Below are 12,364 nucleotides of genomic sequence, written 5' to 3'. Positions count from 1 at the left end.
AAAAGGCAACAAAGACGCGCACGGCTATAAATCTGTTTGTTTTAGGCGTGGCGGAGGCACTTATGGCGATAATCGCCAAAATCAACCTCAACACCATAATCTACGTAACTAACTAATTGATTGTTGCCAACGCTGGTCAGCCGCTTTGGATTATTGTTTGGCGCGGCTAGTTTGATGGGCTGTTGAGCCGGACGATTGGTTGCTAGCGTCCTGGCTACTCATTCGCACGGTACAGCGTCTGCCATCCAAGATCCAGCACCGCGCCTCCTTCCACCTTGAACTGGTTATACCCCTCCCTATCGCACAAATAATCCCCCACATATCGACCAGGCAACTTGGCATAATAGTGCTGCAGCAGGGCAAGGTTGACGAATTCGCCATAGCATTTGGATGCACAAAATGTTTTGATTAACCAACTCGGTTTGACGCGGGGATAGGTGGTGGCGAAGTTTTTCGGCGAGGCGGGAAAGGGGGGCGTGGTAACGTAGGATGGCAGGCTCCAGATGAGCATTAGCGTGTCAGTCATGTAGAACATGCATTTTATGTCGACGGTATCCAATTCGCAAACAAGCCAGTGGCGCTCTAGCGGGTTGAGATCTTTGGATGAAACTGGGTTGCTGTTAGCTGTGGAGCGTGCGTAAGGGTTGGGGGTTGGATGGTGTTAGCAGTAGTGGTGACGAAGGATTGGAAAGCTGAAGGTGTATAATGGCAGGGCACTCACCGCAACTCTTTTGGCCTGTGTATTGAAAGTCACCTAGATATGTAATTAATTCACTTAGAAAGAGAAAAATGGTATGGAAAAGCAGCAATTCCCTCAGCCCGCCCCTATCAGCTGACGTCAAAGGCGTTCCGTCATAGCCCATATCTAAGCCGCCGTAGGAGGGAGGGTGGTGATGGTTGTCTTGCAAGTTTTCTTCACGCCCACGCCGCTGCCCATCCTCTACGATCCACTCTGTGAACCCCCCGAATAGCCTCAACAGTTCTCGACGCTGGTCCGGTGAGCCGCCATTGTCAGCATATATGGGGTATTTCGGTGGGCCAATTCTCCTGTACCATTCCATCGCTTCGTAATCAGAATCTTGCATCCCCGGGAGCGCCGTTTCAGGCTCGTTTAATAGTGGCTCAAGATAGACGCCAGGGTAGAAGAGATACCCAAACAGCAGCAGCCTGAACGCACCGCGAAAGAAGCGCTCTTCTTGCGCCGAGGACCACCGCCCGGCCCCTTCCCCGATGCTCGAGAACCAGTGATAATTTTTCATCTGCGCGCCGGACTGCGCCCACCCGAGCCAATGGAGCACAAGCTGGTACAAATTAAGGATACTTCGCAGCTCCCACGCGTTCGCCAGCGGGCTCTCGCTCAGCTTAATGATCTGGGCAGCGGTAGGAACATTGATGTATTGACCTGTGCCGACATCGAAGCGGCATCGTTTGACCGGGTCTGCTAGAGCTTGCCGTAGGTGCGGTGGATGGGCGATGGAGGCCAGGACTTTGTTGTCGAATCCGAGCTCATTCAGGTAGTCGAATGCGGTTGCGGCTGCTCGTACCGCGCGCAGTGCGTCTCCATACGCCGGGACTTTTCGCCGGAGGACGGCATCGTATATCAGGGTTGGAGGGCCGGTTTTGAAGACCTCGTACGCGAATGAGTATGTGCGGATGAAAGAGTGGACGTCTGAGAGTGAGTCGAAGGAGGTGAAGACCAGGAAGAGAACCTCGGATGGAAGCTTGAGTATTGGAGGAGACATGGGAAGAAGAGAGATTGGACAAAGAAAGCTATTTTGGACTTGAATGTGACGTTATGAAGATGAGCGCATGAAGCAATCTAGGCAGTCGTATGGCACAATCCCAGGCACAGCAACTGTTGACCAGGTCAGGAAAATGAGGACTCGTGTGTCGGTTGATCTATGAAGAAAAAGATACTCTATATACATGAGGTGGGTGAGTCATAGGTGATATAGTAGTGATCAACGCTAGGCCGACAGTAGTAGCCGACAGTAACTACCACGGTCGATAGCAACTCTAATAGCTAGCTAGGGAGTTCTTGGCTAATCATGACGCCACATAAACGGACAAGAGAAATAAATTAATGCTAAAGTTATATAGTTGGTAGCGTACAAAGGCGGTATATGGAAGCGTGAATGGTGAATAGTGAATGGTGAGTGGTGAGTGGCGTGTGGCATAGATCTGCAGTACAGTAAAATCTCTTTATTACGATACGGTTAGTGCGCCCAACTGGCATCGTTATAATGTACGTCCGTGCGCGACAAATAGGGAAGAGTCTTGCCCTAAAAAAGTAACTCGAGAGCCAAAAGCCTCTCTCGATACAACGATATCGTTGTATCTCTGTCAATCGGTAGTCCGTGCACCGATGAGTAAGTAAAGAATAAGGACTCTGTCTATTTAAACTATGAAGAAAAGAAGCTATTTATACATGAGGTAGGTCCAGGCAACTAAGTTAAAATAGGTAATAGAAACGGGTGGTAAGACCTAGGGTACTAGGCATTAAAGACAGTAGTAAGACGGCAGTAAGACGGTAGTAAAACGGTGGTAAGAAAACCCGATCTAGATCAACACACCCCCCCAGCTTTAAGCCCCTACGGGTCAAAGCTGTATCGCGGGTCTTAGTATAGTGTTAAGTCGAATATACCCCATATCTTCCTCCTTACTTACCTTTTTTAATTTAGATTCTTTCCTTGATATTAACCAAATTTAATTAATAAACGAATATGTCGTGCTTCTGCCTTGGCAGAGCTTTTATTAAGCCGTCTGCTACTATTACGGCAGTAGGCGTCCAATTAATTCTAATTTAATCGTCACGTACTTCTTAACGTAACCAGTAATAGTATATGTTAACGTGTCAAAGCTTCGTAGATAGCTCTAGTCCGTCTTTTATAAGCAGTTAAATCGTCTATAGATTGTCGCAGTTAATCGTCTGCCTATTATCTAAGGTTAGTCCAATTTCTTTAAAGAAGCGACTCCACCAGATTAATTCTGTGCCTATATATAACAGAGCCATAAGCTCTGCCTTAATACTTAACTTTATTACTAACGTCTACTTAGTAGAGCGCCAGTTAATTAGTCCCCCGAATAGGGTAAATAGATATCCTTCCGTACTATATCTACTTATCAAGTTGTCTCTAAACGCTGTGTCGCTTGCTCCTATAAAGACTTAACTCCCTATATTATACCCTAAATATTCAATTATAAGGGTCCTCGTTTAATATAAGTAGGTAATCGCTTAACGGGCTGCGGCGTTATATAGGGGTAAGGGGTTTTGTAGGAATTCCGATAGCTTACTTAAAGTCTAAGCTATATTAGGTCTCGTAATATAGGTTACGTAGAGGAATAATCTAATTATCCTCTAGTAAACGTAGGTGTTTTAATTTAAAGCTTCCTCTAGGTTTAGTAAGAGCCCGTTAGTGCTTATAGGTATACTAACTAAACGCATATTAGTTAAATAAAAGTCATTAGCAATTTTCTTAATATAGGAGTCTTAACAGAGCTATAGCTTCCTTTAACTCCTATCTCTTAAAACTTAAATTCCTAGGAACTAGAACAGTTCTCCTAGGTCCTTTATCTTATATTTCTTTATAAGCGCAGTCTTAAAGCTTAAAAGCTCTAACTAGTTCCCCTTAGTACTTATAGTATAGATATCGTCCATATAGAAGAATACAATTAGCTAATTATTATAATAGAGATACGGCTCTCCGCTAATAGGCTTCAACCCTAATTTAGTCAGTTCTTAACTTAAGTCATTATACTAGAGACGCGGCAATTATTAAAGTCCGTAGAGAGCTCTACGTAGTAGTAGATATTTACCCTTAATAGTAAATCTATCCGGATACTTAATATAGACTATTTTATTAATTAAGCTGTTCGCGAACGCGTTAATAGCGTTGCCCTACCAAACGTCTAAATTAAATGCTGCGATAACTGCTGCTAGAGCTCTAAAGACCTTAGCTACTAGAGTCGCCATATAGGTGTCCTTATAAATTAACTCTTATAGATCGCCTCTTATATAAAGTTATGCCTTAAACTTTATTAGATATCCATTAGTGTCCATTTTATAGGTAAATCTCCAGGTAGTAGGCACTATTTTAACTAATAGAGTCTTATCTACGACCTTAAATATTCCACGACCTTCTAGGTTAGTGTACTCTTTTATAGCAATAGTAAGAAAATCTTCCCTATACTAGTGTCTTATAAGCTCCTTCCAGTTCTTAGGCAGAAGTAGTAGCTTATTGCGATAGATTTTCCTATAATATTTTAGGCCTATATGGAAGGCTGCCTAAAGCGCTTTAAAGCTATCTACCTCCTTAAGGTAAGTCAAATAAGCCATATATTATTTAGGTAGCCTCCTTAATTATTTACCTTTTATAATATTATCTTCCTTAATAGCTGCGCCGTCTTTATTCTTTAAGTTATCCTTTATAGGTATATATTTATAATACGGTCGTTAATAGGTAGAGGGAGCTAAGGAGCTTAAGGATTCTTTAGTAGGAATCAACTAAGGTTCTAATGTCTTATTTAGGGTAGGAAGGGCAGGTAGGAAATTATTCTTTAAGGTTTATAAGCTTACTACGTTATTATCTTAATCGGTCGCTTAGTCTTAATTTCCACTAAAATCTGCCTATTAATTTCCACCGTCTTCTACTTAAATCTTATCTAAAGTCTTATCGTCCTTATTTAATGTTTCGTTAAGCTCTTCCTAAAGCGTTCTGTTAATATATAATATATTAATTACCTCTAAAATTTAATTAGCGCGTTTTTAGAGCAGATTTGCAAGATCTAGCTAATTATCGTTATAGAGCAATTGCTTATTAAATATAATATCTCTTATTTAAATTACCTTCTTTTCGCTGGGTATATAGACCCTAAAGATGTTCGTTAACTAGTACCTAACTAGGTATCTAATATAAGCTCTTAGCTTAAGTTTTTAAGTATATAGGAGGTTATATTTAAGTAGGTAAGCTTTATAGCCGTATATATATAGATAAGCTATATTTAGCTTTAATAGTAAAAGCCCTAGTACTAACTAAAGCTTCTTAAAAGGTGTTATCTATTTAAGCTAGGCGTTTAGTATCCAATTAATTAAATACGCTATAGCTCTAACAATCTCTAGCTAGAGCTCTTCTGGTAATTAAGCTTTAATTCGTATATAACGAGACTTAATAATAATTACCCCCCTAAAACGTTTAGTAAAACCGTTTTAAGACTTTATATATAGGGCTAATTACTTCACCATAATTCCTTCTTAGTTTATCTAACTATAGAAGTCGCTACTAAGGGAGGTCTTACCATTAACTTAGATAACCACAATCTTCTAATTATATTAACGCTTCACCCTATTTAAATATCGTATAATTACTTACGTTAATAACGACTTTCGGGCAAAGGTCTCTACCTTATTTATTTATAGAAATTCGTTATAGAAATATATTGTCTATTTATAACTGTTATACGCCACGATCTCTAGAAATAAGTTAATATATACTTAGTAGAAGGGCCTTATTGCCTTATCGGTAGGTGCTCTTCTTAATATAATTTTATAAGCCTTACTAATAACACAGGATTTACAGTTGATTGTTGCCGATCCTTAAAGCTTCGCACCTCCTACCTCCTAAGGTAAATGCTTAATTGCCTTTAGTCCTATATAGCCTAGTCTCTTATACTAAAGCCTACCTACTACTTCCTAATTAGGAAGGGGGTCTTGCGATTAGATTGTAAATAAGGCTTTTAGCTTATTATATTTAAGCGTGTTTTAGTTATAATATTGCCCGCAATAGGCAAATGTCTTATAATCGTCTTTGTAATATAGTAGGTTCTTTTTATTATCCCACTATATGTTCTTATTATTAAACCTATCTAAATAGGCCAAATTCGTATAGAACGCTGGTATATATACTATATTAGCCAGTAGGATCCTCTTAGGGCCTACTGGCATCTAAATTATAACTACTACTATCCCTATGCCCTTAACTAGATCTAGGCCCGTTCCGGCGTATATAAAGTTATTACTTAGCCAGAGCTTATCAACGAACCTTAATTAATCGTTAATAACGTGTATCGTGGTTCTATTATTAAAAATCACGCTATTATACAGCTTATAGTCAGAACCTACGTTATAGGCGCCTACTTAGTATACGGCGAAGATACCGTGGTTGTCTTCCTTTTAACTTCTATCTAGGTTCTATGCGGCTTCCTTTTATAGAGCTTTCTTGCCTAAAGCCTCCTTCCTTATCTTCTTAATCTTTAACTTAGTCTAATTTAATACGCTTATAATCCTTTCCTTAACTTTTATAGCCGTGGCTTTATTAGATTTTCAATCCTTTAATTAAACCAATTTATTAATATAAGGATAATCCGGAAACTAGTAAATATCTCTATAGTAGCACGTTAGGGTATCCTTCTTCTTTAACGTCCTAGACGGTATAGTAGGGGCCTTATCCTTAGGAGCCTTATCCTTAAAAGCCTCGTCTTTATAAGATCCGTTAATTAACTTGCCCTAAAAGCCCACTATATTGGCGCTAAGTTAATCCCTTCTCTTTTAGGCAGTCTTTATTCGTTAATAGTTCTAATATATTTTAACCAGTTAATCTATAGATATTATCTAGTTACTAGCCCAGTCGTATTTATTAAATTTAACCCTCTATATTAAAGCCTAGTTTAGTAATACTAGCTCTATAGCTAGCAAAAAGTCTCTAATTACTTAGTTGCCGTTTACGTCTGGTAATTTAATCTTTTTATAGTCGTTATATGTTTTCTCCTACTGTTATAGCCAGGCCTTAAAGTTCTAGTTCTTTGGGCCCTTTTTAACCTTAGTATATTAAGTGGATAGGTATAACTTATATACTATATTAGTAGGGGCAACCCTCTTCTTAAGAGCCACTAGGGTGTTATATACTGAGTTAATACCTAGTATATAGGTGTTAAGGTTCCTAGCCACTATACTAGTAATATAGCTTTGTAAAGAGGTTAAAGCTGCCTTCTACTTCTTATATTCCTTCTCTACTATTTTATACCTCTTATAGAGAATTTAAAGCTCGTCCTTCTTATCCTTAGAGAGAGCTGCATATAAGGTCGTTCCTATCTTTATATCTTAAGGCCTAGGAAAGACTGGTTTAAGTAAACGGGGCAACTGATCCTATTTAGTTAAGGGGTCGACGTACTCCTATATGTCTCCTATTCGAGCTTAAAGCCTAATAAGGTCGATCTATTCATCCTAATTAGCTTAGTTCGATAATATTACCGTTGTAGTAACAGCTTGGGTAGCTTAAGAAGTTATATTAAAAGGTGCTTATAAGGATAAATAAAGTATTTAATAAGGGATAGGGTTAATTAAATCAATAGGTGTAATATGGTAAGTCACCCGGGCTTATAACTGTTAATCGGTAGTCCGTATACTAATAAGTAAGTAAAGAATAAGGACTTTGTCTATTCAAACTATAAAGAAAAGAAGCTATTTATATATAAGGTAGGTCTAGGCAACTAAGTTAAAATAGGTAATAGAAACGGGTGGTGAGACCTAGGGTACTAGGTATTAAAGACAGTAGTAAGACGGCAGTAAGACGGTAGTAAGACGGTGGTAAGAAAACCCGATCTGGATCGACAATCTCGTATTACTCTGAAGTCCGAAGCGTCTGTGCATCGCGACGATTTTCACGGGAAGACAATGCCAGGATCACTTTGGAGCCAAGGAATTGTTAGTCGCACGTGCCAAGATCATGATTATGCAAAATAGTTATCTCATAAATCAGACCTCCATGGATCTTTGTGCACGGCATACTGCTCCTTATCCAAATGAATCTTCCACGAAAGGTCTAAGAGCTTATTAAACACTAATTTATTACTACAACTAGTTACGCTAAAAATACTATAAGGCGAAAGACCTTTCACTTCTCTGTCTATTTTGCGTGGAGCTACATGGTAGCTATATTATGTCAAAAGTTAGATATGAAGATGCGGTTTAAAATCCAAATCGTTTTCTACAAGAATATATCTTATGCCGTAATATAACAAATATATAACTCTAATATACACAGGGAGGAGCTTAACCATTTAAAGAATCTATCATATTAAGCATATATAGTATAACTATTATGGTTATGCTACCTAATAGTTTATAAAAAGCGACAAGAGTCGAATCTTAAAACATTCGATCATCACCCAAAGGACGCCAATAAGCTTCGTTTTAGAATTTAGGGGGTATACGGAGCAGTGTGCACGTGTTCCCGTCCTGTAACCAAATTCTACTAAGGAGCCTCTGATTTATAAGATAACAAAATAGAAGGATCTGAGCTTAAATAGACTGCTGCAAACCTGCCGACAATTCCCACGTAAGACTGACAAGATGGCGATGGCTTAGGTAGAGTGGGCTTGGCACGTTTTGAATCTCTCATAGCGTCTCCAATGTGGAATATGCCCGTCAGAGTGAGGAAAATGGTTTCAACCCTTCCTGGTCTGATTAATTCTTAGAGTCCCATACGAAACTCCATCTAATAGACACGGCTGGCTGGCAGACACATCCTTCCATATCTGGCACAGCAAAATCTCGCAATACACGCCCGTGTGCCCCGTTCTCTATCCTGTTACAGATACATTAAAGAGATTCGTCGCGGTTCATCCGGTACTCCGGTCCTAGGCCCCAACCTGTGTCTATGTCAAACGCGCTAGCCGGTGGTATTAGTGCCTTGAACTCATCCTTCCATTACGATAGAGAAGCATGCCCATTCCTCCATTCCCAATCACACCAATCCCAAACCCATCCCCCATTCGTAATGTTGATAAAAGGCGCCATAACATGTGGATCCCTGGACTAGGATCTCGCTCCCGTGCCTCCTCAACCCAAGATGCGCTCCAACTACCCTAGTTGACGCCGTCCATGCTAACCCTCTTTTCCGGCGTTTGCGGCTTCTGCTTCCTCGTCTCCTCCAACTCCACCATGTCGGCCAGCTCGGCCGGGTCGCTGCGCACCTCAGTCGTCGTGACCGTCATGATCTCCTTCAGCCCGATGCCCTTCTGCGCGCCGACCAGATCGTCGGTGCTGCCGTTACGGCTCGGCGGCCGGCTGTGCAGCGCCATGTGGCCGCGGCCTTTGCCGGGCCGGGCGGTGGCCTCGATGGTCGTCGTGACGCGCAGCCGTTTGTGTGAATCGCCCCAGAACGGCGTGCTGAAGGTGTCCACGCCGTAGGCTTCGGGCGGCGGCTCGTCGGAGAAGATCATGATGCGGCGGGTCATTGTATACACAAGCACGTCCAGCCACCCGTTGCTGGTGATCATGGCGGCTGCGAGACACAGATGCCTTAGAGAGGGCGAGTGTCCGCTCATGGCTGCCATACGGGCTGAGGCGAGCGGCACGGTGCAGAAGACGTAGATAACGGGGTAGACGACCATGAAGTTGGAGATTGTCTTAGCTCGTAAAGCTTCTGCTTCGCCGAAGCTGCCTGAGCGGATGCGCTGGACCAGCATCACGTATATCAAAGCGTAGGTGACTGTGACGCCGAATTGGGCCACGAAGATCCAGAAGTAGTGGGTCCACAACTATTGTAGATAGGTTAGCACATGAACTGTTTTGTAGTGGCTAATTCGGTAATACTCACTCTAATCTGACCGAATTTATGATTTACCCAGCACTATACGGAGTTTTAATTAGTTACAAACGTTTGATCTCTGGCGTTATACAGCTTACCCAAGGTCCAGCACGGACATAGAGGTCATGAGGATGAAGTCCGACGCCAATTAGAGCCATGCCATAGACAAATGTCCATAGCGCAGCAATGGTTAAATAGAAATGCAACGGCCTCAACCGGTAGTTGAAGATGACGGATGCGAAGGTATGGATGCCAATAGCTAAGCACCATACGCCACTGGCCAAGTCACCAGTAGAGACGAACCAGCCTTGAGCCCAACAAATGCGAGTGCCAACAGCAATCTGGTTCATCCGCAGCCATTCCGTATTGAGAAGAAATGCCAAAGATTGCTGAATATCGGCGAGGACAAGATTAAAGATGAGAATAACGAACTGGTTGGTGCGCTTTGCTTTCAAATGCCATTTAAATAGTCGATATCCGAGGACCAGAAACAGGCTACATGAAGTGAAGAATGAAAGGAATCCAAGCACAACGACTGCTGTCAACCAGTGCCGGATCTCTGTTGGTATAGGACTAAATGACAACGAGACTACGTCTAGATTCTGGGCAGTCCCCATGGCTGAGCGGTGGAAGGCCGTAAGCAGGCTGGCTGGCCTGTAGTTCGAAAGGAATGGGTCAAACGAGGCTTGGATATAATAAGAACGGCAGGCTCATAGCGAAGTAAATAAGATTAGACGAAAGTAGGAGGAATGAATGGGAACAGAATGATCCGACCAAGCTTTGGCGGCAGCAGGAGGCTGCTCGAGATGAGATTTCGGCACCGGATGGTGACAATCTTGTAGGGTCAGATGGGTTGATGGGTTGAATGATTGACCAGGCCTCTGGAGGTGTTTGTGGTCGCCTCAGATTGAGGACTTGGGCACTTGCATGCGGCAACACGCAGGAGAGGGGTGACCGAGATGTTCATGTTGCGGAGTCCGAGGGTGAGCCCTACAAGTAGTATGCTTGGGATTACGGATGGATGATGGATGGATGACAGATGGGAGCCTTGTCCGAACGGGAGCGTAAACTAGTTGGGACCCGCTTTATGGGAAGAGCTAAAAGCAGGGCTAGAAGGCTGCTGGAAAGCAATGCGCTGGCCTCGCTGTGAAGCATTTGCGCTGAGCTGTGAACTTGGCCGCTTGAGGTGTTTGAAGTCATGCTGGTAATCCAGATAATTCAGATAATGCACTCTGATGCCACGAACAGTACGTTACTCGCCACAGGCCATGTAGCGGCCTAGCAAAAAAAAATCTGTGACAGCATTTCAGCAGAGGAAGGCAGCGTTTCGAAAGTGGGATTCTGGACGACCCGTTCCACTATAATGACGCCCTGGGTAATTAGAGGAGCCAAGGGTCAGCCATTATAGTAGTACACAGCGCTCGCTACGGAGAATAAGACAAATGAAGAGAGGCGTGAGCCTAGACCCATCCTTTGATGCATGTCATGATGAAAGGAGTTAGTGGTTCCTGCCTGATTGCACTAAATTAGGGATGAAGTCCGGGAAATCGCCGGTTCTCCCAGGTTCTCCTTTTGCCAACCCATGTGGCTCTAAGCCGGGGAAGCCAGCACGTGGTACGACTGCAAGCTATTTCAGCTCAGCCTCATGTCCACCGAAAGACGGACAAAGTCGGGATACCTGAAGTTCACAGCGCTTCGCCCATGACTTGAAACCCACCATGAGCGGAATGTTACAAGCTCACGCCACAAATGCTTGAGTGGAAATGCCCGCCAGCACGAGTAAGTAACTTGGGACTTGACTTGATTGCCCCGTGTCTTCGGCTGTCCCGGTGGTTGGAAGTCTCGAACGTCAAAATGACCCTTTGGCGACGCCGTAACCGGCTGTCTGGCTGATCGGCAGGGAAGGCCTGCAGCATCTGAGACGGCCGGACTTTGATTTTTCCCTCTTCCAACTCGCCATCACCGCACTACTTTGAAAGAGAACCCCATAGACGCTAGCGCGTCGGCATGGGCGTAAGAATCCATCTCTAATCTCCAGACGGCAACGGGTCAATGCGCTTGGCTCGTGCAAATACTTTTGTTCATGGGCGTAAGAATCCATCTCTAATCTCCAGACGGCAACGGGTCAATGCGCTTGGCTCGTGCAAATACTTTTGTTCATGGGCGTAAGAATCCATCTCTAATCTCCAGACGGCAACGGGTCAATGCGCTTGGCTCGTGCAAATACTTTTGTTTGGTCGCGACCGTTGGACGCGTATTCGCAATCGCTTAAGCGGTGCGACGGTGGGTGCATTTCAAAAAGTGACAAGTGACAGAGGGAGTTCCCGTTGAGGCTTTTCCACGCAAATAAATAGTGCCAGAACAGGTGCCAGAGCCAGTGCAACGCAGTGCAAAACGTCATGCAGGTAGTTACTTTCTCAAACTCAAAACCTGATAACCCTCATACACAATGAGTGGGATTCTGTCTTTCCCATCTTCTCCCAAAATGTCCCCCATGAGATTACTTGTCCCCGCATGCTTTCTTCTGACCATCCTGATTTCCCCAAGAGCCCCGGTTCAACCGCTATCTCCAAACATACTACGAGTCACGACCATATCAAGCTTGCAAGGCCGGACTTTTGTGATCGACAACGCCCATATTCTTTGCCTTCACTTTCGTTCCACGTCTGATAAAAAGCGTCTGCATTGTTGGACGCATTAGTAAAACCCGTCAACTCGTGTTCCGGTTCTCCCTCCAATGGGGTTGCAACTGAACAACTCTACCAGGGTGGGAGACC

At 43.3% G+C, this 12,364-nt stretch overlaps 3 protein-coding genes across 3 annotated transcripts; 1 reads left to right on the top strand and 2 right to left on the bottom strand.

Moving 5' to 3' along the window:
- Positions 1 to 602: 602 nt before the first annotated feature.
- K441DRAFT_667179 (uncharacterized protein) lies at positions 603 to 1,838 on the bottom strand. The gene has a single exon (XM_067649777.1). The coding sequence runs from the start codon at positions 1,740 to 1,742 to the stop codon at positions 621 to 623; it is 1,122 nt and encodes a 373-aa protein (XP_067499316.1). The 5' UTR covers positions 1,743 to 1,838; the 3' UTR covers positions 603 to 620.
- A 7,001-nt stretch (positions 1,839 to 8,839) lies between these two features.
- On the bottom strand, positions 8,840 to 10,401 carry K441DRAFT_270277 (uncharacterized protein). The gene is made up of 3 exons (XM_067640874.1): positions 9,686 to 10,401; positions 9,597 to 9,629; positions 8,840 to 9,537 (listed from the first exon to the last, which is right to left on the bottom strand). Exons 1-3 carry the CDS (start codon positions 10,202 to 10,204, stop codon positions 8,863 to 8,865), a joined length of 1,227 nt encoding a protein of 408 aa, XP_067499315.1. The 5' UTR covers positions 10,205 to 10,401; the 3' UTR covers positions 8,840 to 8,862.
- Positions 10,402 to 11,927: 1,526 nt separating this feature from the next.
- Positions 11,928 to 12,321, top strand: K441DRAFT_667176 (uncharacterized protein). Its single transcript, XM_067649776.1, has one exon. It carries the CDS (start codon positions 12,073 to 12,075, stop codon positions 12,286 to 12,288), a length of 216 nt encoding a protein of 71 aa, XP_067499314.1. The 5' UTR covers positions 11,928 to 12,072; the 3' UTR covers positions 12,289 to 12,321.
- Positions 12,322 to 12,364: the final 43 nt, after the last annotated feature.

The sequence above is a fragment of the Cenococcum geophilum genome, assembly GCF_001692895.1.
Source record: "Cenococcum geophilum 1.58 unplaced genomic scaffold K441scaffold_53, whole genome shotgun sequence".
NCBI lineage: Eukaryota > Fungi > Ascomycota > Dothideomycetes > Gloniales > Gloniaceae > Cenococcum > Cenococcum geophilum.
This window is presented reverse-complemented; position numbering and strand designations above follow the sequence as displayed.